Source organism: Sparus aurata, chromosome 2 (genome assembly GCF_900880675.1).
Source record: "Sparus aurata chromosome 2, fSpaAur1.1, whole genome shotgun sequence".
Taxonomy (NCBI): domain Eukaryota; kingdom Metazoa; phylum Chordata; class Actinopteri; order Spariformes; family Sparidae; genus Sparus; species Sparus aurata.
The window spans coordinates 12077476-12103635 of record NC_044188.1 but is presented as its reverse complement, the minus strand read 5'-3'; the positions used below and the strand labels follow the sequence as shown (position 1 = coordinate 12103635).

At 41.3% G+C, this 26160-nt stretch overlaps 1 protein-coding gene across 1 annotated transcript; it reads left to right on the top strand.

Moving 5' to 3' along the window:
• The first annotated feature begins 7878 nt into the window (after positions 1-7878).
• Positions 7879-23780, top strand: LOC115571842 (extracellular calcium-sensing receptor-like). Its single transcript, XM_030401484.1, has 16 exons — positions 7879-8122; positions 13554-13716; positions 14133-14427; positions 14598-14684; positions 15029-15298; positions 15592-15798; positions 15880-16149; positions 16536-16763; positions 16864-16987; positions 17058-17251; positions 20241-20327; positions 21180-21383; positions 21471-21746; positions 22355-22582; positions 22673-22796; positions 22870-23780. Exons 1-16 carry the CDS (start codon positions 7879-7881, stop codon positions 23778-23780), a joined length of 3912 nt encoding a protein of 1303 aa, XP_030257344.1.
• Positions 23781-26160: the final 2380 nt, after the last annotated feature.

Below are 26160 nucleotides of genomic sequence, written 5' to 3'. Positions count from 1 at the left end.
TATAAAGCTGAAGTATCCAGGTGCTCATGAGGACCTCTGGTCAATTCAGTCTTGATTATTCTGTCTGAAATTTAACTTGCAGCAAACAGACCAGTGATTTATTTATTTTTCTCTGCACCAGAGCTGTGCAGGTTGTGAATAAAGGAAAAAAATGTTGTGTGCCAAGAACTTTTCGTTTTGTTGAGTTATCAAAAGAGGTATTGTGTATTATTGACGGCAAAAATTATTTTTTACTTTTTACTTTTGTACTTAAGTACATTTCAGAGCCTGTACTTTTTTACTTTTACTTGAGTAAAGGAGCTGAATCAGTACTTCTACTTTTACTAGAGTATTTTTTTACTCAAGTATCTATACTTCTACTTAAGTACCGAATGCGAGTGTAGCGGGTACCGGCTTGGTCCCCACTAACAGACATATAGATAATTCTCTGATAGGAGCCTGGAAATATAACACAGAAATCAGCGAAGCGGGACAACTGTTGCTCTTTCTCCATTCATCTGGATTATATTTATTCTCACATCCGTTTTAACCTTTACACTGCAACCATGAATTACTTCTGTTCTTTGTCTGCATTCAAGCACTGGCATAAACCATTTTTAGGTAACATTCACATTAAATGTCTATTCTTCCATATTTTCATGAAATAAACTTATCACAATTTGTATTAAACCAAAGATCAACGTTTTCCCTTTTAATCATGTCACCTGTCTATCATCAATCATGTCTGCACTTCGGCCTTACACACATCATCTTCTTCATCTCATAGAAATAGTCTTTTCTTTATATAACTGTACATGAAGTACGTTAAGTACATTAAGTGCTCGCTTAATCTAACAGAATAAATCCATTTTACAGTTTAACTGTTTTACATTTACACTTTCTGAACACAAACTTCAATAATGAGCCTGGCTGGCCAATAGCTTGTTGCTTTAACCCGTAAACTTGAACGACACAGCATTGTTGACACTTTATGTGTGCGCCCTCCACCACGGCTGCAGCCGTAGCTAATCTCAAACTACATATGAGCATTAGCTTCAACATTTCGAACAATGCACTACTCACACAACTGATTTTCACACATACAATACATACAATACATTACTCACAAATGCCCAGGAGCCGAAAGAAACAAATAAAAGTAAACATTTGGTTACAGCGCTGGCCGCCATTTTCTCCACTACAATCATCACGTACCGTGACACTTTACTCTATTTACACACTTAACGAGCGTTTAGCTTATGGACCACACATCACCGGGGATTCCTATTAACTTATAACCATCTGAAGTCACAGATAAGGTGAGTTACTAACCTGGAAATATAACACAGAAATCAGCGAAGCGGGACAACTGTTGCTCTTTCTCCATTCATCTGGATTATGAGCCACACTTCCGCGACGCATTGCAAAGAGTCCCAGTGACGCTGCCAGTGCTGTCACCCAGTACTGCCACCCAGTGTCCATTTCCCGCAACAACAGCACGTCATTGTGTGTTTCTCTGTGTGACTTCTCATTCTGAATTAAACAGACTATAATAGAATAATACAATAGCAACAACCTTAAAAGTGACTCTCAGAGGAAATAAAACAATACTAATATCTCAACAAAACACTTATTTTGTGAGTATCACATCCACCCCGACAAACAAAAATGGCTCCTGACATTTGTTACAACCCAAAAAAAAATATTTTTTTAATAACCTTGTGTCATGACTGGCATGTAGTATGTGTAAGGCATGTACATTTGTGGCTTGTACGGGGCAGGTGAGATGAACTGTCTGGTCATGTGTGGCATGAAAGTTAGGGAGGCTGGAGTCGGCTGTGAGGAGATGGAACCTACATGAGTTTGTATTGACGGCTGGCCCAGGGACTCGTAAGTGAATATTGGCCTCTGTCTCCTCTCTCTGGCTGACCTCCTAACCTCTCCGTGTTCATCTTCCGCAGGCAAAGTCATTAGAAGGGGAGAACTCGGTCTATCCATCTGTACTTGTTCAGTATGATCATTTTGTTCATCCTCTTCAGGCTGAGGTAGGTATACAACATCATGTTGGTCATTTGTCTCTGATCCATCCTCCCCTAAGTCCACTTCTCTTTCATTTACAGGGATGTTTTGTTTGTGCTCTACTTCAGGTAAGTTTGTCTGATCCGAGTTATTATCATCTCTTTCAGGTGAGTTTGTCTCATCCGAGTGGGTATTGTCTCTTTCAGGTAAGTTTGCATCCATAGGTTCGGTTCCTCTTCTTGGTAGTGCCTTTGAATGTTCTTTGTGAATCACAGTCAGTTTCTTTGGAGTCTGAACACGCACTGTTGCAGGAGGAAACTGCTTTGACACCGACCTCTGCCCTCCCTCTGAGGCTGTTCGTCTGCCACGTCCAGATTGATCATTTTCCGTCCTGACTACAGGTGTCCTCAACCAATACCCTCCTGTCCATTCATCTTCATCGCCAGTATCCGGTGTCCCATCATTGTCAGCAGAGCTCGCCCTCTGTTGAAGTTGTTTTTGTCTTTAAGGGGGTGTTACGACCATGTCAGCTGACTGTGCTGGGCCCTCGACAGGTAAGTCATTGACTAAAAGTAGCAAGTTCCTGTGTATAGTTCTGTTTCTCGCCTTTGGTTCTCCCTCAGGGTGAATGACATATACAGGGTTGTCAGAGATTTGCTCCTTCACCACATAAATCGTCTTCTCCCAGTATGAACGAAGTTTACCGGGTCCACCTCGCTCACCCATGTTCCGAACCAGTACTCGATCTCGTGGTTTGAGGACCACACCCCTCGCCTTTTGATCATAATAGGATTTGTTCTTTGCACTTGACGACAAACTGGTTTTGTTTGCGATCTTGTATGCTTCTGTCATCCTCTTTGACCATTTCTCCACGTAACCTTTGTGTGTCACTGATCCGTTGTTTTCCAATAATCCGAACAGGAGATCCACAGGGAGACGGGGGTGTTGTCCATACAGCAGGTAATGAGGTGAGTACCCGGTGGACTCATGACGAGTGCAATTATATGCGTGTATCATTTGTGGTAGATGTTCCTTCCATCTCTCCTTTTCCCTGTCTGTCAGTGTCCGTAACATTTGCAACAGTGTGCGGTTGAACCGCTCTGCGGGATTACATTGCGGGTGGTATGGAGATGTCCGTGAGTGTCCCACCCCTGACAGCCGTCCGAGGGTGCGGAAAAGGTTGTTCTCCAACTCACGTCCTTGGTCGTGGTGGAGACGGTTTGGATAACCGAAACGAGGTATGTAGTCGTTGTATATTCGTTCAGCTGCAGTTTGTCCTGATTTGTTTTTAGTTGGGTAAGCCTGAGCAAATCTGGTAAAATGGTTGATTACTACTAGAATGTACTCAAAGCCTCCTTTGCTCTTCTCCAGATGTAGGTAGTCGATGCAGACCAGATCGAGAGGGGAAGCAGAGGTCAGGCCCCCCATTGGTGCACGAACATGTGTGGAGGGTTTCTTTTGTCTTAGGCAGCTGCATTTTCTTGTGACATAGTCCTCTATATATCTCTTCATGTACGGCCAGTAGAAACGCTCTCTGGCGAGGTGGAGCACACGTTCTGTACCCACGTGTCCCATGTTATCATGGAGGTGTTTTAGGGCAACTGACCGGTACTTGACAGGTAGGACTAACGGTTTTCTTTCTGCCGTCCAGCGGTACAGGACTCCATTCTCCAAACGTAGTTGACTCCACTCATGAAGGAGCTTGCGAGTGAGCCCCCCCACTGACTTTCTGATATGATCAGTAAGAGCCTTATTGGTCTCTTTCAGTTTTATTATTTCCCCTATTCCAGGGTCATCTTGTTGGGCTTTTACCAACTCCTTGAGGCTTATTTCAGGCAGAAGTGAATGGGGCTGTGGCATTACATCAGCAGAGGAGGTGTAAAGTGCAGCTATCCATGCTACATCTTTCTTCTGAGCTACTCTACCTCCTTCCCAGGTTGCATGTAGCACATCCTGAGATAGCTCCTCAGTGCAGGTTGCTACATAGTTGTCAATATCGAGTGGGATGCGTGAGAGAGTATCTGCGTCGATATTGATTTTTCCAGGTCTGTATTTGATATTGAAGCGGAACTCTGACAATTCCCCAACCCAGCGGTGTCCAACCGCATTGAGTTTTGCGGTGCTCATGACGTAGGTAAGTGGATTGTTATCCGTGTAGATAGTAAAATGTGGAGCGTAAAAGAGATAGTCCCTGAACTTCTCACACTCGGCCCACTTCAGAGCCAGGAACTCGGAGCAGCTCATACAGTGGTTTCGCTATCTTAGCAAAGTCCTGTACGTAGGAACGGTAATAGCTCAGGAAGCCGAGAACCTGTCGGAGGTCACCAACTGTTTGGGGTGGTTTGGTTTTTAAAGCCAGCACCGCGTCGAGGTCTTTGGGGTCAACTCGAACTCCCTGAGCTGATACCAAGCGCCCAACATAGCGAACCTCCTTCTGGAACATCTCGCACTTCTCCGGCCGTAGCTTCACCCCATGGTGCTGCAGTGCTTGGAGAACCTTGCGGATCACCTCCACGTGGTCACTGAAGGATCTGGAGTAGCACAGTAGGTCATCCAGGTACGGAATGCAGCACTCGTCTCTCAGGGACCCCAACATCTCCTCCATGCTCCTCTGAAAAGCTGCAGGTGCATTAGAAAGTCCAAATGGAATTCTTTTCCACTCGTACAACCCCCAGGGAGTGATGAAGGCGGTGAGATGGCGTGACCCTTCTGCTACAAACCCCTGGTGGTAGGCTTTACCTTGGTCGAGTATGCTGAACATCGAATACCCACCCAGCGTGTCTGTCAAATCCTGTATTCGCGGAAGGGGATGTCTGTCAGGTACAGTTTTTTGATTTAGAAGGCGATAATCTATACAGAGGCGCAGAGTGCCGTCCTTCTTCCGCACATACACCACTGGGGCAGAGTAGGCAGACTTGGATTTCACTATCCATCCCTTTACAATAAGATCTTGAATATACTCCTTTACCTCTTTAAACAGTGGTTTGGGGATGGAAGTGTAAGCTCTCTGCACAGGGACATCGTCTTTGAGGTTGATCACCATCTGCAGATTTGTTATACAGCCAACGTCATCTCCATCCCTAGCAAAGGCGTTTGACTCCTCATGCAGCATCTTTCTAGCAGCCTCCTGCTGTTCTTCCTCCAGGTGGTCAATGTTTATCGGTGGGTGCCACAGAGGTGAATCTGAGCTGCTGACATAAGTGGTGGTGACCGCGCTGACACTTACTGCAGACTGTGATTTGTCCAGGGTCTCTGCTTCTACCACATTTTCAACATGCTGCAGGATCCCTAGAGCTGTTTTACGTGGTATTGTGATGTCATGATTGGTGTTATTGCCAATTGGAATGGTGACATAGGGCTTGGTTGGGTTCTGGATTTGTAACAAACCTGGCCCTGCATCCCACTGTCCAGATGACAGATTGTCTTCATCTGCTTCAAACAACACTAATTGAGTAGAGGCCTCCATGTTTGACGGGACCCGACACTTTACCCATGACACTTGACCCGCTGGGAGTTGGATGTCCTTGACCCCTGTTCTCACGCGTCCCTGCTGCATGACTGACTTTGATGTCTGAATAAAGTTGACGAGCGCTTCAGCTGTTTCAGTGGGGACAGATATGGCATTGCTAAGAAGGCTAGCAAGTACTGGCATTAGTTTCTCTGGTTGGCCACAAATTAACACTTCCAAAACATTAAAGCCAACCAGGGGTCTATCCATGGGATAGCTGCTGATGAGGAATGGGACACTAATGGACAGATTGGGGTCCAGATTCCCTGGCAAGTTCACTGTAATAGCTACCCACCCATCATATGGAATGAGACCGCCATTTGCTGCAATGACCCTCAGTTCCTCCTCCCCTAAGATCTCAGAAACTGGATGGATGCTAAGGTCAGGTAAATATTCATCTTTCCAGACACGGCTGACTATACTGACTTGTGAGCCTGAGTCAAGCAATGAAGTGACCGCTAAGCCATTTAGGTAGCTTTGTACTAGGGCCTTTTTCCCAATCAGGCTAGCAACAGCTCTAGCTTTAGCTACACGTGGTAATTGAGGAGGGGTCTGAGCTACTTGGGTGTGGCAACTTTGTGTGCTTGTTATTACTGGGGTCGAGGGTGAGGAGGGACATGTTTTGTCATCTTTGGCCTCACTTAACGGTTGGGACTTACTTTCAGACTCGGTCACTAGATGTCCCCCTCCAGTGGCCGGTTGAAGTTTCCCTGTCTCTTACGCCGTTGTAGACAGCCTGCTGCACGATGTCCTTCATTTCCACATATGAAACAATGTCTACAGTCCTGCTTGCCTTGTTCCACACAGCTGGGGCAACCATAGGGTTTCCCACGGTTAGATTGTGTCCTCTGTCGACTGTACTGGCGCCCATTGTGAGTTAGCTGTTGTTGATTTTGTTTTTGCATGGTCATAACCAGTCTGGTGAGTTCCTCTACTTTGGTCGTGAGGTCTCTCAGGGGATCTGGTTTTGTCTGATTTGAGTTGGACTCTACACTCTCTGACTTTGGACTAGGTCTCTTTACCCCACCCGGCTCAAGCTGTGCGCTGTGTGCATTTGTTGCAGTTTGTCGGCGGGAGGAGCCAAGTCTTTTCGTTCTCTCATTCTCTTCACTGGTGATTTTCATCACATGCCGATGGATCATCTCGTCGGTGATCTCACTGCTTGACAACAAGGGTTTGAGTTCTCTGCGTATGTCAGTGTGTTTGTGTCCAAAGCCTTGGTATACTGTATGCAGGAAAACATCTTGTACTGTAGCTGCAGAGTACTTAATGTCAGTGTCAGCCAGTTTTGATGTGAATAGGATGCGTTGTTTTAAACCTATCACCCGGTAGAGAAATTGTTGTGGTGTCTCGTTCTCATCCTGTTTTGTGCACATCAGCTCTTGGAACAACTCTGTGCTGTTTTTTTCTTTTAGGTGAGTTTGGAGAAACCCCTTGAGTTCAGTCACCGTTATGTCATCCTTGTTGATCAGCATCTCTTTGAAGATGCCTGGTCTTATGATTTTGAGCACCCCACGAACAATCTCTGAGTCGGAAAATCCCTCCCTGATTCCATCATCAATTTGCTTGCAGACATTATTGTAACTGATGTCCGAGGATTGATCGCCCACCTGACCGCCTTGCACTTTGAACTCTCTCCTAGGTAGGTAGCTGAGTTCCCTCAAGGACACCATCCCCTCGCGAGGTGACTGAGAGGCAGGTTCACCCGGTGGACTGCTGCTCGGCTGACTGGGCAGGATAGAGGGCGGGGGCATATGTGTCTGTGGCGGTGTAACATGTGCTGGCATACACTGTATGAGTTTCTTGCTCAGCTCTTCATAGCTAGCGAGTGCTTTAAGCAAATCAGCATTCGCTGTGTCAGGTGCATTTAACATTGTAGTTTTAACTAAGCCTAAATCTGGTGCAGAAATATCACTAGATAATGCAGTACTGACTGAAACGGGTGTGTGGTGACTCTGAATGTGAGTGTCTGTGGTGATTTCAGGAGATGTTTGGATAATGACAGAACCATTAGACAATCCAACAAGGTCAACAAGCTTTTCACCACTCTGCACAGTATGTAACTCAGAATCACCCTTTACATTTAGCAGTGACATATCATCATCACGACATTTCACTACATCATCAATAGCGTCTTTTAACATCAGCAACTGGACCAATCCCTCATCCTCCGTTTCAAGTAACACTCACTATACATGAACGAGTTGATGTGGTCGTAATATACCTCCTGATCTTCCTCCATAAGCTCTGACTGGTCCGCATCCAACGTTGGATCCACCGCCCTGGCAACCCGAAAGAGCTCTTCAGCTGACAAGGTGAGTAGGCCCTTCCTGATGTCCCACACCAGGCTCTTCCTCCCACACTTCGACATGATGGCTCCTCGTTTCCCTCACGGCTGGCAACACAGCTTGATGATGACACAGTCGGCTCTGGATCACAGACCTCCACTCGTCCACGGTCGCAGTCCCCACGGCTGTATAGGGCTGTTAGTCGCCGGCTGGATGATGCGGCACTCCCTCTTAGTTGCTGATCAGCGGTGTCATCGACATCTCACGGCTTCCAATCCAATAGATGGCACCGAAGAATCCCGGACGAGCCCCCAAGAATCTGTAGCGGGTACCGGCTTGGTCCCCACTAACAGACATATAGATAATCCTCTGATAGGAGCCTGGAAATATAACACAGAAATCAGCGAAGCGGGACAACTGTTGCTCTTTCTCCATTCATCTGGATTATATTTATTCTCACATCCGTTTTAACCTTTACACTGCAACCATGAATTACTTCTGTTCTTTGTCTGCATTCAAGCACTGGCATAAACCATTTTTAGGTAACATTCACATTAAATGTCTATTCTTCCATATTTTCATGAAATAAACTTATCACAATTTGAATAAAACCAAAGATCAACGTTTTCCCTTTTAATCATGTCACCTGTCTATCATCAATCATGTCTGCACTTCGGCCTTACACACATCATCTTCTTCATCTCATAGAAATAGTCTTTTCTTTATATAACTGTACATGAAGTACGTTAAGTACATTAAGTGCTCGCTTAATCTAACAGAATAAATCCATTTTACAGTTTAACTGTTTTACATTTACACTTTCTGAACACAAACTTCAATAATGAGCCTGGCTGGCCAATAGCTTGTTGCTTTAACCCGTAAACTTGAACGACACAGCATTGTTGACACTTTATGTGTGCGCCCTCCACCACGGCTGCAGCCGTAGCTAATCTCAAACTACATATGAGCATTAGCTTCAACATTTCGAACAATGCACTACTCACACAACTGATTTTCACACATACAATACATACAATACATTACTCACAAATGCCCAGGAGCCGAAAGAAACAAATAAAAGTAAACATTTGGTTACAGCGCTGGCCGCCATTTTCTCCACTACAATCATCACGTACCGTGACACTTTACTCTATTTACACACTTAACGAGCGTTTAGCTTATGGACCACACATCACCGGGGATTCCTATTAACTTATAACCATCTGAAGTCACAGAAAAGGTGAGTTACTAACCTGGAAATATAACACAGAAATCAGCGAAGCGGGACAACTTTTGCTCTTTCTCCATTCATCTGGATTATGAGCCACACTTCCGCGACGCATTGCAAAGAGTCCCAGTGACGCTGCCGGCGCTGTCACCCAGTACTGCCACCCAGTGTCCATTTCCCGCAACAACAGCACGTCATTGTGTGTTTCTCTGTGTGACTTCTCATTCTGAATTAACAAGACTATAATAGAATAATACAATAGCAACAACCTTAAAAGTGACTCTCAGAGGAAATAAAACAATACTAATATCTCAACAAAACACTTATTTTGTGAGTATCACACGAGTACTTTTGACACCTCTGCTCAACACTATCAATATCCCAACTATTGCTGACGAAGACCAAAAGAATTTAGAGCAGGAGATAACCGGTGAGGACAGTGCCATCAGGCAAATGGCTGCTGGAAAATCACCTGGTATTGATGGTCTCCCACAAGAATTTTATTTGGCGTTTCAAAATAAACTTACCCCTCTGTTGATATCTCATCATAATGAAGTCGTCCAAAACGGCTTTTTCTCTCCATCTTCAAATACAGCATCAATCATCTTAATTCCTAAGAAAAATAAAGACCCCTCACTTTGCGAGAGTCAACGCCCTCTATCCATTTTGAATTGTGATATAAAGATTTTCGCTAAGGTGATATCAAATAGGCTTGAACAGGTGATAATGAAACTGGTGCATCCTGATCAAGTTGGGTTCATAAAGCAACGGTATGGTTCAGACAGTATAAGAAGGTTATTGAACATAAAATGGGCAAACCGAAATTCCCCCACTCCCTCCCTTGTGTTGGCCTTAGATGCGGAGAAGGCCTTCGACAGGGTGGAGTGGGGGTGCCTGTTCAAATTGCTTGAGATATATGGCTTTGGACCCTATTTAATTTGCTGTGTAAGAAGCTTATACTCTGGAGCCCGAGCTTCAGTCTTAACTAATGGTATCGCATTGTGCAATTTTGAACTTCATAGAGGTACTAGGCAGGGGTGCCTCCTCTCTCCACTGCTGTTTGTCCTAGCCCTTGAACCTCTTGCTATTGCTATAAGACAAAATGCTGACATTATGGGAGTGACAATAGGAAATTAGGCCCACAAATTGTCATTATATGCTGATGACGTCATCCTGTTCCTCTCACAGCCCTTTAAATCAATTAGGAGTGCTCTGCAAACTACTGACCAATTTTCGTCCTTTTCTGGATATAAAGTAAATTGGTCCAAAACAGAGGCATTCCCCCTCTCTGACTTAGCCTCTATGCCTGATGTAAGTGCATTTAACATCAGCATTCCTGAGCATGGTATTAAATATCTTGGCATTAAATTTCCACTGGTGATAAAAAATATACAAAAAATAAACTATGCAAGTATATTTGAAGAAATGAAAATACAGTTTGAGAGGTGGAAAGGACTTAAATTATCCATTTGGGGTAAAATAGCGTCTATAAAAATGATGGTGTACCCCAAATTGTTTTATCTACTTAATATGCTGCCAATCCAAATACCTAATAACATTTATAATACAATCGATAAACTTATTAAAGTTTTCTTATGGTGTGGGAAAAAGGCACGGTTTAGTTTAGTAACACTACAAACACCAAAGAGGAAAGGAGGATTTAATTTGCCTAATCTCCGGCTATACCATTGGGCTTTCACACTCCATAAGTTTGTAAGAACAGTCAGATCCCCTTATCCTAGACCTTCATGGGCTAGTATTGAGCAACATTTTATGTCATCTGCCCTTCTGGAGAATGCTTTGCACATTAAACAGCAGAGAACAGATGAGCCCCATCCCTGTCTTAGTTATATTTACTCCATCTGGAGATCAATTCATAAACTCACTAAAGAAACAGTGTTGCAGTCTTCATGGCTACCGATCTGGAACAATCCCTTGATAACTACTGGTAAAAAGACAATTCAGGAAGCATGTATTCCTATAGAAAAGTGGGAGGTTAAGTAGCTTTTTCATGGATGGCCAAATGAGGCTGTGTTTGAAGGTGGGACGTCAGGGATATAATTGGCTGTTTTTGACTACTTTTGATTATACCATTATATTTCACCTAAAAAAAACTATTTACCTTGCCTTACTTGGTGTAATTATTTTTAGCACAACCTCACATGTGTGACTGTACAGTTATTTTTTCATTTTAAGGTACTATATTAACACTATGGACCTAAAATCACAAAATAACATAAAATCAGAGTAGAAAAGGTTAGTTTTTTTACTGTGAAAACCACAAATATGTTTAATGAACTTGAAATTGTTGTTTACTAAATTGGTGCATAAGTTTTTGAAATTTATGTGTAACTATTTACATTTAAATGCAGGCAATGCCTCAGGCTCCTCAGCTCATTCCTGCCTGTTCCACATTCAGCTGTCTCCTCCTTGGTTTGCCTCACAACACGACTCCACTACTCACTAAACACACCACACCAAATACTACATAACACACTAACTATACACTCCAAACACGCTATATGTCACAAATCTCTCAACTCTCAAAACTCGCTATCTCTGTCGCCGTCTCCAACACATCACTGCTGCTGTCAATCATCCGCCGATGTCCCTCCCACATCTTCCTGTTCCTCAACAACCAAACTTGCTGCTTGGACACTTTCGTGACAAAAGCACATTTTTTACTGTTTCTTCTTGCACCAGACATAAAGCAAACGTAACGGCAATGTTCGCGAAAAAGCGTGTTGGACATTATTTACCCTAAATCCAGTTTTGGACGTGCCAGTGCGTCTGCTCCGTCAACTCGGGAGGTGGGCCGTGTGGGTCTGTTAGCGGCTAGCAGCTAGCTACACATGAACATCCACAGATTCCGATCCCACTTTGTTGTCCGTGCGTCTCCGGATCTCCTCAGACCCGAACAGACTTGGACTTGTTTAATCTCATTAATCCACAACAGTCAGTTTAGATGCACAGAACGGAACCGAACAAAATCCCGGTCCAGCTCGCGCCGCTGCAGGTATAAATGAGATTGTTTTTTAAGGTATGTCGTGGGCTTGAGCTCTGCAGTGATTGGCTCTGGTGCGCACGAGGCCACGGTGTGCAGTGGTTGGCTCTGGTGCGCACGTGACTGTGGTGGCTCCGGTGGACAATGCAGCCATGTTGAAAGTCTCAGGTCAGTCTGATCCTGATCTGCACAGATATTTGAGGAACACACACACACACAGACAGACAGAGATTTCTTGCTTTTATAGAGAGATGTATATTGGGTAATGACCAATCTAAAATAAATACACCTTGGATATACAAAGAACTCATTGACAAATAACATCAAACTTTAAAGCAACTAAGGCTCTGTGGAGTAAAGACTTAGGTTGTGAAATAACTGAAGACGAATGGAATCAGATCTGGATCCGAGCACTCACAGTATCTAAGGAGGTCTCACTAAAGTTAACACAACTCAAAACTGTGCATAGATATCATTGGACTCCTAGAAACCTACACAGAACTGGCCTTAGACCAACTGGCTTGTGGTGGAGGTGCACAGCTCAAGGGGGACCTACCTGCACATGGTCTGGGACTGTAGGTTAATTAAAAAATTCTGGACCGAGGTCTGCCAGTGTGTGAGCAAAATAACTGGAATTCCTATAGGACCGGACCCTGCTGTTTGTCTTCTGGGTATTCTATCCAGGCTTACGAATCAGTCCAATAATAAATGGATAGCAATAGCCTTCACAGTTGCTAAAAAGTTGTTATTTTGTCAATGGAAAAACACTTCAGCTCCTACTATCCAAGACTGGTTCAATGTACTCACCAAAATAGCAAAAACGGAAAGAGTCATATACTGTAACACAAACTCTTTGGACAAATATGAAGGTAGGGGAAGGTATTTATTTATCTATTTATTTTTTGAATGAATTGTCCTCGACTTGCTCTGTCACTTTTTTTTCTCTCTTTGAAACTAAATGTATATCCCATCAAAAAACTCAAGAAAAAGAGATTATAAAAAAAAAAAAAAAATTACTTTATTACTGGAAAAACACCATTCCTGGCTAAAACATGATTAAAGTATAGTAAGATCATGCCTTGCGGCATTACCAAGAGGTATAGTCAGACCATGGCAGACAAACAATCAAACAAGATGAATTTTAATTTGTCAGTATAAGAACAAAAGAAGATTGACAATAAACTGCCACACAAAATATAAAATATGTTTCCTCTCTTTTATTAGCTTAAAATATTTCCTGATATGACATACAACTTTAAAAAATGTTGTTGTTTTTTTCAGTTATGATGACAAACGTGTGTGTATATCATGTTCTGCCCCCATAGCCTCATGGGGGATTTAAAAGAGTAAACAATGACGGAAAGCATACAGGATGACATAGCCCTGTATATAAATTAAAGTAACTGTGTATGATGAAACGTTGTAAAAGGAGGAGGAGGGCAGTTATGGGAGCTTTTCTTGACTCATATTTCTTCTTGTGCATTTATCTTATCTTTCTCCTCTTCTCATTTCCCTCTTCATGCTCAGCATCCCCCTTATCCTTATCTTGCAATTTACAAAGAAAGTTTGATCTTAATGAAATGCACAAGCCTGGTGATGTGGTTCTAGGTGGGCTGTTTGAGGTCCACTACACCTCTGTATTTCCTGAGCTGACATTTACCACAGAGCCACAACAGCCTAGCTGCCAAGGGTAAGTTTGACACATATACAGCAGACAGCATTAATCTGTGCAAATGATGCTTCCTTTTCATATTATTTATGGTAAAGGACATGGTGACAAAAGCTTTTCCTGACATCTGTAGTGATACTTCTAAATTACAAAAAAAGAACAAAGTTCAGTATTAGTATTAGTATTCAGTATTATCATTCAGTATAGAGTATTAATTGAAAGGATGAAAGTTTCTTTGTGCTTTAATGCTTATGAAATATGACTAATTTCACTGTCCATGACAATATAAATGATACTTTTGTAATATTTAATTGTATACGTAAAAATGTTTTTTTTTTATTTTGCAACTGTGTCATATGTTGTAGTCTTTTGTGTATACGTACCCAGTTCTCATACAGCCAAAGTTACCCAGTTAATAGTGATATTTTGTGTCTTAGATTTGATACTCTAGGGTTCAGGCATGCCATGACCATGGCCTTTGCTATCGACGAGATCAATAACAACTCCAATCTGCTATCTAATGTGACTCTGGGATACAGTCTTTATGATAACTGTGGAGCACTTGTTGTTGGATTCACTGGTGCTTTATCACTGGCAAGTGGCAGAGAGCAGCAGTTTCTGCTTCAGGAGAACTGTTTAGGGAGCCCTCCAGTCCTGGGGATTGTGGGTGATCACTATTCAACATTTTCTATTGCCATGGCCAATGTACTGGGTTTATACAAAATGCCCATTGTAAGTTTCCTGTCTTTGATATCCTGTTCTGTTGTATTTTTAGTGTACATTTATAGATTATCTTTATCTTTAACACCATTGAAATATGACTGTTTCAATAGGTTTTATCAGATATTTGACTGGGTCTGAGTTGACTCTAAGATTGTTTGTGTGCATTTGTTTTTTCATAGGTGAGTTATTTTGCCACATGTTCCTGTCTGAGTGATCGGCAACGGTTTCCATCCTTTTTTCGAACAATCCCAAGTGATGCATTTCAGGTACACTTATTTTGCAAAATTAGGAACAGCAAACAAGCTTTCACAGGAAGTGCAGCCAGCATGTAAAATATGGTCTTGGAGACAATCATTTTCTTTATTCTTAACAAGATTAAGCAACCCTGATTCCATTGTAGTACAATCTGCAATCTTCTGATTAAAGTTACTCATATATCTTGCTTGAAGAGAATTTATTAGACTATACACTTATCCCTTCAAACTAATGTTATTATCAATTGTGAAACACATTTGAATATATAATGTCTATGAACTAAGGTAGGTTGCACATACAACTGAAAAAGCATTTGTGTCTGCAATAATCTCTTCACACCAATATATCTACTTAGGTGCGTGCCATGATTCAAATTCTAAAACACTTTGGCTGGACTTGGGTCGGCCTGCTGGTCAGTGATGATGACTATGGACACCATGTTGCCCAATCCTTCCAATCTGATCTGGTTCAATCTGATGGAGGTTGTCTGGCCTACTTAGAGGTTTTACCCTGGGACAGTGACGCAAGTGAACTACAGAGGATTGTGCATAAGATAAAGACATCAACAGCTCGTATTGTCATGGTGTTTGCACATGAAATCCACATGATGCATCTAATGGAAGAGGTTGGAATTTAGAAGTAATATAGGTTAGAAATCCATGATTGTCAGAGGCCTACCATGATGACATTTCTTGTTTTCTGTTCTGTCTTCTCGTATTATCATTTGTATGTCTAACCAAAATTAATTCTCCCTTTTTTTTGTGAATCATCATTTTCAATCAAACCAAAATGATTTGCAAAAGCAAATTTCTATTCCAGTTGGATCATTGTCATGTTAAATTAAATTCATACATTGCTACAAAGCTCACTGTATTTTTTGAGGTCTGAAACATACATTTTCCATAATGCCTTACACAGGTGGTGAGGCAGAATGTGACAGACAAGCAGTGGATAGCCAGTGAAGCTTTGACAACAGCTACTGTGCTTCAGACACCCCGTCTAATGCCATACCTGGGTGGCACATTGGGCATCGCCATCCGTCGAGGAGAAATACCAGGGCTCAAGGAATTCCTCTTACAATTACGTCCCGACATAAATGACAATGGCAACTATGTAAATAGCATGGTAAGAGTTCAGTCTTACGATTTGATCTAAAATTGCAAGAATAATATAATATTATTTCTATTAATTATAACTTCATTTCAGGTGAGACAGTTTTGGGAATACACCTTTCAATGTAAATTTGACCCAGAAGGTTGGATGGGAGCTAGTGGAGCACTTTGCACTGGAAAAGAAGATATTGAAAGGGTGGAGACTGAGTTTTTGGATCTTTCTAACCTCAGGCCAGAGTATAATGTGTACAAGGCTGTGTATGCTCTGGCCTATGCCCTTGATGACATGCTACAGTGTGAGCCAGGGAGAGGGCCTTTCAGTGGGCGCAGCTGTGCAACTTTGCAAACACTGGAGCCATGGCAGGTGTGATATCAGTTTACACTCCACCTGTTTATGTTTCAAAAAAGCTGCTTCACCTTGAGGTACATACTGTATTTAGTTTGAGTACAGATTATTGTCAAAAAATATACATTGTATCATACTGACATTTGTGCACTTTATGATATACTTACAAAAGTAATATCTTCATTTTGTATTACATTTAATACAGGATTGCAGGACATTTAACACATTCCCTTTTTGTTTTGTGAATATGATTACTTACAAATGATATTAAACCAGTAAGACATAAATGAAAAGGTCATGATTTTGTTGCAGATCATTTATACAGCAAGATAAACCTCTGTTTAGATGGGGACTGTCAATGTCCTTATCTAATATTTTTCATTATTTCTATCATATTTTTGTAGCTTGTCCATTATTTGCAAAAAGTCAACTACACGACAGGATTTGGCGATGAAGTATCATTTGATGAGAATGGTGATGCATTACCGATCTATGATGTCATGAACTGGCTCTGGCTGCCTGATGGAAGAACTAAAGTTCAGAATGTGGGTGAGGTTAAGAGGTCGGCCTTCAAAGGCGAAGAGCTCACAATTCTTGAAGAAAACATCTTCTGGAACTTTGAATTGAACAAGGTTATTTCTGCTTTTTTCTGACAAGTCTTTTCTTTGGACTGCATACAGTATATCTGCAGTGTTTAACAATATGAAGTGAATAATTTAGTTTTCCCTGCAGCCACCTCGATCAGTGTGCAGTGAAAGTTGTCCTCCAGGTACCCGCATGGCCAGAAAGAAAGGGGAACCTGTGTGCTGTTTTGACTGCATCCTTTGTTCTGACGGAAAGATCAGCAATAAAACTGGTGGGTGCTCATTTGTATTAAATTTTTTACATTATGGATGATTATCTCACCATTTTCCCCTTCACATTAGACTCCATGGAGTGTACCAGTTGTCCTGAGGACTTATGGTCCAGCCCCCATCGTGACCACTGTGTTCCTAAGAAAACAGAGTTTCTATCCTACCATGAGCCTCTGGGTATCTGCCTGACAGTAACCTCATTACTTGGCACATTTATCTGTGCTGTTGTCCTGGGCATCTTCACCTATCACCGTAGTACACCTATAGTACGCGCCAACAATTCAGAACTGAGTTTCCTGCTCTTGGTTTCACTTAAGCTTTGTTTCCTGTGCTCACTGCTATTTATCGGCTACCCGAGACTGTGGACATGCCAGCTGAGACATGCAGCATTTGGGATCAGCTTTGTGCTCTCTGTCTCATGCATTTTAGTTAAAACCATGGTGGTTCTGGCGGTGTTCAAGGCCTCCAAGCCAGGAGGTGGAGCCAACCTCAAGTGGTTTGGTGCTGTGCAGCAAAGAGGAACAGTTTTAGCTCTCACTTGCATTCAGGCAGCAATCTGCACTGCTTGGATTGTATCTGCTTCACCAGAGCCTCATAAAAACACTCAGTATCACAATGACAAGATAGTTTATGAGTGTGTAGTTGGATCGACAGCTGGTTTTGCAGTGCTAATGGGTTACATTGGCTTGCTGGCTATCCTTAGCTTTCTGTTAGCATTTCTGGCAAGGAACCTTCCAGACAACTTTAATGAGGCCAAACTCATCACCTTCAGCATGCTGATCTTCTGTGCTGTGTGGGTGGCCTTTGTCCCTGCTTATGTCAACTCACCAGGCAAATATGCAGATGCAGTAGAGGTATTTGCCATCCTGGCCTCCAGTTTTGGCCTCTTGGTGGCGCTGTTTGGACCCAAATGTTACATTATTCTGATGAGACCAGAGAAGAACACAAAGAAAGCAATCATGGCTCGGGGAACCACAAGATTATAATTTTAGTGAAAAATGTGGATTAAAGATTTTACATAAATCATGTTGTTCTTGCCTGATGATTTAATTTTGACATCCTCCAGGATTTGAAAGATTAAACAAACTGCATGGACAATTCTACAAATTCCACATCATGGTGAAAGTTATCGTAAAATTCTTATGAACCTAAGCATGTGACTTTCCCCTTAATTATTAGAAACAGAATTGGCAGCAGCACCAACCTTTTTTTCTTCAACTAATGGGAAAGTAAAAAATACTTAAAATCAAAATTTAAAACATAATAATTTTGATAATTACTAAATGTGGTGATAGGGTGATCACATCAACTGCAAATATGAATTCCAGTTGTGCTTTGGACAACATCATATCAAAGTAAACAAACAAAAAAATTAACAGATAAAAGAACAATTTACTGAAAAATAGAAATAATACCAACAGGGCAGTTTTTAGACCCAACTTTACAAAATATAGATATATATTTAATTAAAGTCACTGGATATGTTTACCAGGAAGTGCTACAGTTAAGGATGTGGGTGAGGCCAAATGTTGGCCTTCGAGGGTAAAGAACTCACAGTTGATGAAAACAAAATCTTCTGGAATCTCTGAATCCAAAAAGGTTAGTTCTGATTTTTTTTCAGACCCATGTATAACTCATTATAGCAGTGTAAAGTAGTGCAGAAAATGGAAGATGTATTATTTCCAAATTGTAATAGTATTTTGCTACCATCTAGTGGACACTTAATAAGACGTAGACATTTGATAGTGAAAGCGACAGACTCAGAGCTGAGTGCATTGTGTAAGTTCAAATTGACAAGTTTAGTTTAAATTTGGCAATATACGCTTCTGATATTTGGTTTTAGACTGCAGAGCATATCTGAAGAAAACTTGTATTTTACTACAATCATATAGATGCATTACTGGATGGTCTATCTACTTAACAATATACCTTACACATCAAAGTCAAATTATTTGTGACTAAAAACATATATGGTAATAAACACAAAATATGATTGTAATTCATATGCCACAATGCACCAATCATTCATCATCTAAAAACTAAAATTTGGGTTGGAAATTCTGCTCACATATACTGAGATGTTATCAAAAATGCTGAAATTAATTCTGCCTCAACACAAAATTATTAACAAATGAAATGCAGTACAGCCCCTGCCCCTGTTTTTGCCTATACCACAATAGTCCAATGGGCGGTGCGTAAGATTAAACAATACTGCAAGTCAATAAAAGAGGTTAACAGTTATCGAACTGGTCTCTAAAAAAGGGGTAACAAGAGGGCAGTCATGTGGGCATATTTAGAGACCAACTTTCTCTTGCTTATGTATTTCACATTGTTATATTCCTACTTCTCTGGTGTTGTGTCCTCCCCTCTTTATTCCTCGTCCTGCTTGTTACAGGGACAGTTTAATCTGAACGGGTTGCACAAGGCTGGAGATGTTGTTCTAGGTGGGCTGTTTGAGATCCACTTTTTTTCTGTCTTTCCTGACCTTTCCTTTACCTCAGAGCCACAACAGCCTACATGCCATGGGTGAGTTTATCAGGGAAGCAGCTAAAGCAGAAACAGGACAAAATCAATTATATTGTTTGAATGCATTTCTGATGAGGAGCAATTACTGTAAAATTATTACATTTTGTATGTATGCCATTTTAACTATTTGATTTATTTGCACACTTTGTTTCAATAATTGTTGTTATTCAGCTGTCTTAATTGTAAAATCTGTAATTGTGAAACATGTTTATAGTGTCACATTTACTGTATGTTGGATTCACCAGGACTGAACAGTGGTCATTTTTGTGTTAGTTTTGATATTCTAGGATTCAGGCAGGCCCAGACCATGGCCTTTGCTATTGATGAGATTAACAGAAACTCCAACCTGCTACCTAATGTGACTCTGGGATACAGTCTTTATGATAACTGTGTCAAACTAGGGATTGGATTTCGTGCAGCATTATCCTTAGTCAGTGGTCAAGAAGAACAATTTATATCAGACAAGACCTGTGTAGGAACCCCTCCAGTCATAGGGATTGTGGGTGATTCTTCCTCCACACGTTCTATTGCCATATCCTCTGTCATAGGTTTGTACAGAGTCCCTATGGTAAGTTTTACACCTTTCAATCTAATAATTGTGTTGGATCATTTTGATGTATTTTTGAATGCACTGTCAGTTGTAAATATGGAGTAACTGACCTTAAAAGTTTAAAGGAGCTTGAAAAGGCTTTGAATGTTTGCGGGATATACATTTTGTGTCTTTCACAGGTGAGTTATTTTGCCACATGTTCCTGTCTGAGTGACCGGCAGAAGTTTCCATCCTTCTTTAGGACAATCCCAAGTGATGCTTTCCAGGTGACAATACATCAGCAAAATGAACATGCAAAAGAGTTGTAGAGAAATCTTCCTCAGAACAAATATGCAAAAAAAATCAATTCCTTCTGCGTAAAAACGAGTCACTCTGTGTGTCACTTATGGGGGTGTTGTGTCTCCAATAACAAACCTGAGAGGCAATAATCAAACAAGGTCCACAGTGGAGCTTGTTTAGCAGGTTTTCCACTGAAAGGTTATTGCAACCTGTGCACTAATCCTTTCACTCTTCACTAATGTAGGTGCGTGCTATGATTCAGATTTTGAACCACTTTGGCTGGAGTTGGACAGGTCTGCTGGTCAGTGATGATGACTATGGACTCCATGCTGCTCGATCCTTTCAGTCTGACCTGGTGAAGTCTGGTGGAGGTTGCCTGGCTTACTTTGAGATTTTGCCCTGGGGAACTGACCAAGCTGAACTACGGAGGATTGTGGATGTGATGAAGAAATCCACAGCTCGAGTGGTCATTGTGTTTGCACATGAGAGTCACATGATTAACCTCATGGAAGAGGTTGGGCTTGAAAATAGAAATTAATATTTTTATGGATCCTAAAGTTTTACCGTTCAAATTGAAAGATTTAATTTGCAATGATATATTCCCCTTTGACAAATATACTGCATATTTAATGTAATAAGTCAAACCTATTAATGTCTTATAAACCTCAGTGTTGACTGCCCTGTTAAGGAGCCAGGTATTCAGACAAATTACATGAAACACCAGTTCTGATGGTATGCATCATTTTGATATTAAAACTAGATATCAAATGTGTGGGTTTCAGAAGACGAGACACTCATTTATTGTCATGGCAGTATGAATTAATTTATTTTATATGCAGGTGGTGAGGCAGAATGTGACAGGCCTGCAGTGGATGGCCAGTGAAGCCTGGACAGCTGCTACTGTTCTCCAGAACCCTGACTTCATGCCGTACCTAGCTGGCACACTAGGCATTGCCATCCGTCGAGGAGAAATTCCAGGCTTCAAGGAATTCCTCCTACAGACACACCCTGACCTACACTACAACAGCTATGGAAATAGCATAGTGAGATTTCAATTGTGCAATTTGATCTGTTATTTGTAAGATTAGAACGTGGCCTTCAATTATAACACAGTTTTGAATATATTTCAGGTAAAACAGTTTTGGGAATTCACATTTCACTGTAGATTTGCACCACCTCCAGCAGGTTGGTTGGAGGATGGGGGAGCATTATGCACTGGACAGGAAAAGCTAGAGGATGTAGAGACTGAGTTTTTGGACATTTCAAACCTTAGGCCAGAGTATAATGTGTATAAGGCTGTGTATGCTCTGGCCTATGCCCTTGATGACATGCTGCAGTGTGAGCCAGGGAGAGGGCCTTTCAGCGGGCACAGCTGTGGCAATTTAGAAAGACTGGAGCCATGGCAGGTAGGATATCAGTTTACACTCCATCTGTTTAATGACTAAGTCATGTGGTTAAGTATTTCCTGCAAAGTGACGTTTAGGTATGGAATTATAAACAGGGATCAAATAAACAGAAATCCATTGTTAGAGTAACGCGTTGCTTTTGTAATGCAAAACGTTACAGTAATATATTTGTTTTAGTGGTAATGGAGTAATATAACATGTTACTAATAACAGAAATAAAAATCAACAAAAATCAGAAATATATTGCTACAGTTATATAATGTAATGTATAGCAATGTGCGTAACTGACCAAATTAAAATGTTTATTGTTTTATAAAAATCCATCTACACCAACATGATCATATTAATAAAGGCTCTGTGTATTTAATATAGCAGAGCCTATAAGTTGTTTGTTCAGTCTCTATGTGACTGAAATGAGCATTATTTTATAGGCCTCATAAAGAAGCATGAAGAAAATAGTTGAAAGGTTTTCCTCTACAGCTGGCTGATAGCAGTATTATTAGGTCAGTGGTGTGTTCATGTGTAGAACTACCCCTTTGTTCACCATGACATCATTTTTCAATCTGCCATCTTTGGTTTTCCTTTCTCCCTTATTCTTATACAATTAGCTAGTTTATTACCTGGAAAAGATCAACTTCACAACACCATTTGGTGATCAAGTGTCATTTGATGAGAATGGTGATGCCTTAACTATCTATGATGTCATGAACTGGCTGTGGCTTCCTGATGGAACAACTAAAGTTCAGAATGTGGGTGAGGTCAAGAGGTCTGCCTTCAAAGGTGAAGAACTAACAATTGATGAAGATAAAATCTTCTGGAACTTTGAATCAAAAAAGGTTACTTCTGACTTTTCATATACCTGATAGATAACTCATTATTACACTGTAATGTAATAAATAATAACATATTTACTTTTCTCCCTATAGCCACCCTTCTCGGTGTGCAGTGAAAGCTGTCCTCCAGGTACCCGTATGACCAGAAAGAAAGGGGAACCTGTGTGCTGTTTTGACTGCATCCCTTGTTCTGAGGGGAAGATCAGTAATGAGACTGGTTGGTATTTAGTTTTAAACATTGCTGTCTGGAGACATAAACATGCATCTCAAGTGTTTCTGTATTTTAATAGACTCCATGGAGTGCCACAGTTGTCCAGAGGACTTCTGGTCCAGTCCCCATCGTGACCACTGTGTTCCTATGAAGACAGAGTTTCTCTCCTACCATGAGCCTCTGGGTTTCTGCTTAACAGCTGCCTCCTTGCTGGGCACATGTATGTGTGCTGTTGCCCTGGGCATCTTTATCTATTATCGCAGAACACCTTTAGTACGTGCCAACAATTCAGAACTCAGTTTCCAGCTATTGCTGTCCCTTAAGTTATGTTTCCTATGTTCACTGCTGTTTATTGGTCGCCCCAGACTATGGACATGCCAGCTGAGACATGCAGCATTTGGGATCAGCTTTGTGCTTTGTGTCTTGTGTGTTTTGGTTAAAACCATGGTGGTTCTGGCTGTGTTCAAGGCCTCCAAGCCAGGAGGTGGAGACAGTCTGAAGTGGTTTGGCGTTTTACAACAGAGAGGGACCGTTATCGTTCTCACTTCTATTCAGGCAGCAATCTGCACTGCCTGGATTGTATCTGCCTCCCCAAATCCTCATAAAAACACTCAATACCACAATGACAAGATAGTTTATGAGTGTGCAGTTGGGTCCATCATTGGTTTTACTGTGTTACTGGGCTATATTGGCTTCTTGGCTATCCTCAGTTTTCTAATTGCATTTATAGCAAGGGATCTTCCAAATAGTTTCAATGAGGCCAAACTCATCACTTTCAGCATGCTAATCTTCTGTGCTGTGTGGGTGGCCTTTGTGCCTGCTTATGTCAGCTCACCAGGCAAATATGCAGATGCAGTGGAGGTGTTTGCCATCCTGGCCTCCAGTTTTGGTCTCTTGGTAGCACTGTTTGGACCCAAATGTTACATAATCCTCATAATACCAGAGAGGAACACAAAGAAAGCAATCATGGGTCGAGGCACCCAGTCATAACTTTAAGTAATTTCATGTGACAGGTTAGTCTTTTCTATACAAAATACATAACTGCACCCAGAAAAGTAGGACAATAGTATACATGTTCAGATTAATAAGGCAGGGATCCAGGCAGGAAATAGTACTAATATGCTTTTGTGACTTTCTATGGTGTAACTTAACGTCACAACTGATTAAACTGTTCATTACTTCTCTGAACAAATTGTGCAGACTTGTTTGGTTCACTCACATTGTTATATGAATTACATACATTCCCCAAAGCTGACCAGATCTGAGCAGTTCGGACACAGCTGTCTCTCCAAGCTCTGCCTGCACTTACTTGGCAAAACCTGACAACACACAACTTTTTCACCGAGAGTTGAATTTGGTGATCCGGATGCACAAACAATTTAAACTGAACGCCCCATAAGAACAGTTTCCCTTATCATAGCTTTAGGTCAGGGGGAATAGAGCAGAGTTTATGTACATGCACTCCTTATTAATGTGGTCAGAACTGTTGATGAATTTCCATTCATCTGATCAACCCAGGCGTGAATGGAGATTCGGGAGTAATGTCATGCAAGTTCTGAAGGACTTCACACTCTGTGACTATTTAAGACAGAATACTCTGTGGAAACTTAACTAAGTTACATTGTATTTGATGGAATGATTTGAAGTTTTGTCTATCATGGAGCCAGTGCTTCTGTTGTATGAGATATAGTGATTGTTATATGCTAAAAGGAACAAGAACGTGACCTTTGTTACTTGAGAGTCAACACACCTTATTTCCCCAGCTGCTCAATACAACAGTTCCTCTATGACCAAAATACAGTGTAAGGAGGGGATGAGTATCCTCTGCATACACAGAAGCTTGTCACTCTGCGCATGACCTCAGCATAACTTCACCTCTTGGGTGAATAGAGTGGGAGATGTATGTATTTACAACTATGAACTTATGAGACTTAACATGTGGAAATTCTGTCACAAAAAATGACAACTTCTTTACAGGTTTCTGTCTGTACTCATAGATGAACATTTATAGTGTTGTATACTTGTATTTAGTGTGCTTGTATTCGTATTGACATGAATATGAATACTGAACAAGCACTGTAATGAGTAAATCTACAACATTACAATTTAGACAAAGGCCTAATGGTTAACCTACATTGGATACATGTTTCTGGAAAACTGATCATAAAAATGATTTAATACATGAGTATGTGCCAAACAGATACAATAGATATCCATCATAACAATAGATGGGGAGATTTATTATTTCACCATTTGCGTCAACTGTGTTTATGTTTGATAGTGAATTCAACACACTCAGGGATTTTTTAATTTAATTTGGTGAATTAAGGTTAAACTTTGAATTAAACTTAATAGAGTGTCATTTGTCATTTATTTTTGTTGAGTTTGTTGGTACTAGCATATAGCCACATGCATCCACAATGCTCAAACCACTAACTGCCCATCAGTTGATGCCAGTGGCGGTCTAGCTTGCATGACGCCCTGGGCAAACCTCAACTGCAGCTGAGCCCCCCCCCCCCCCCCCCCAAAAAAAAAAGGGACAGAAAAAGAAAAATCATGCTTTTTTAATATTATATCATAAAAAAAGTTTCTTCTTTGGAAGAAAATCCACTTAAAACGGTTCAACAGCGGTAGCTGCAGACGGAGGAGACAGAGCTGTCTGTGAGAGGAGCAGGGAGCAGGAAGGTGGGGGCTAGAGGAGGACGGAGGGCTTCTGTCCTCCGTGGGAGGGATCTCCTTCCATTCACTCAATGCATTCAGGATTTTTTCATGCTGATCTATGATTGGCTAAGACACGTAAAATGACGCACTAAGGGAGGACGTCCTCCCTTACCAATCAGCGACCACAATACAAGACAGCAGGTTGGTCCAATAACAGTTCCCAAATTTCATTCTCACATTTATACAACCGTAAACAAAAAATACTTTTATGTATTTTACAGCTTTCACTGCCAGCCATGCTCGGACAAGAAATATGGAGTTTTCAGCAATATTGGGATCGGTTTCAAAGGAAATATAAGCACATTTCTGAAAGAAAAAAAACTGTCTGGAGAAATCAGAGCAGAGCAGAAAGATAATTCATAGGTTCCGTTTCGTTCATCCCAATAGAGGACATAATGTTAGCGCAGTGGATAGAGCAGTTACTTGCAACGCAGGCGACCGGGTAACGAATCCCGGTAGAGGCATATATTGATATTTTTTTTGTCTTGTATATGAGCCATTTAATAAAATGTTTTTTAAAGAAGTCTTGTAAGTCATTGTTTTATTGCTTAATTTTCATTGAAAATAAGAAAGTAGGCATAAGTAGTTGACTGATGAAATAACATGACACCGTGGACTGGTTTTCCTCCTGTCCTCCCCAATTTTTTCA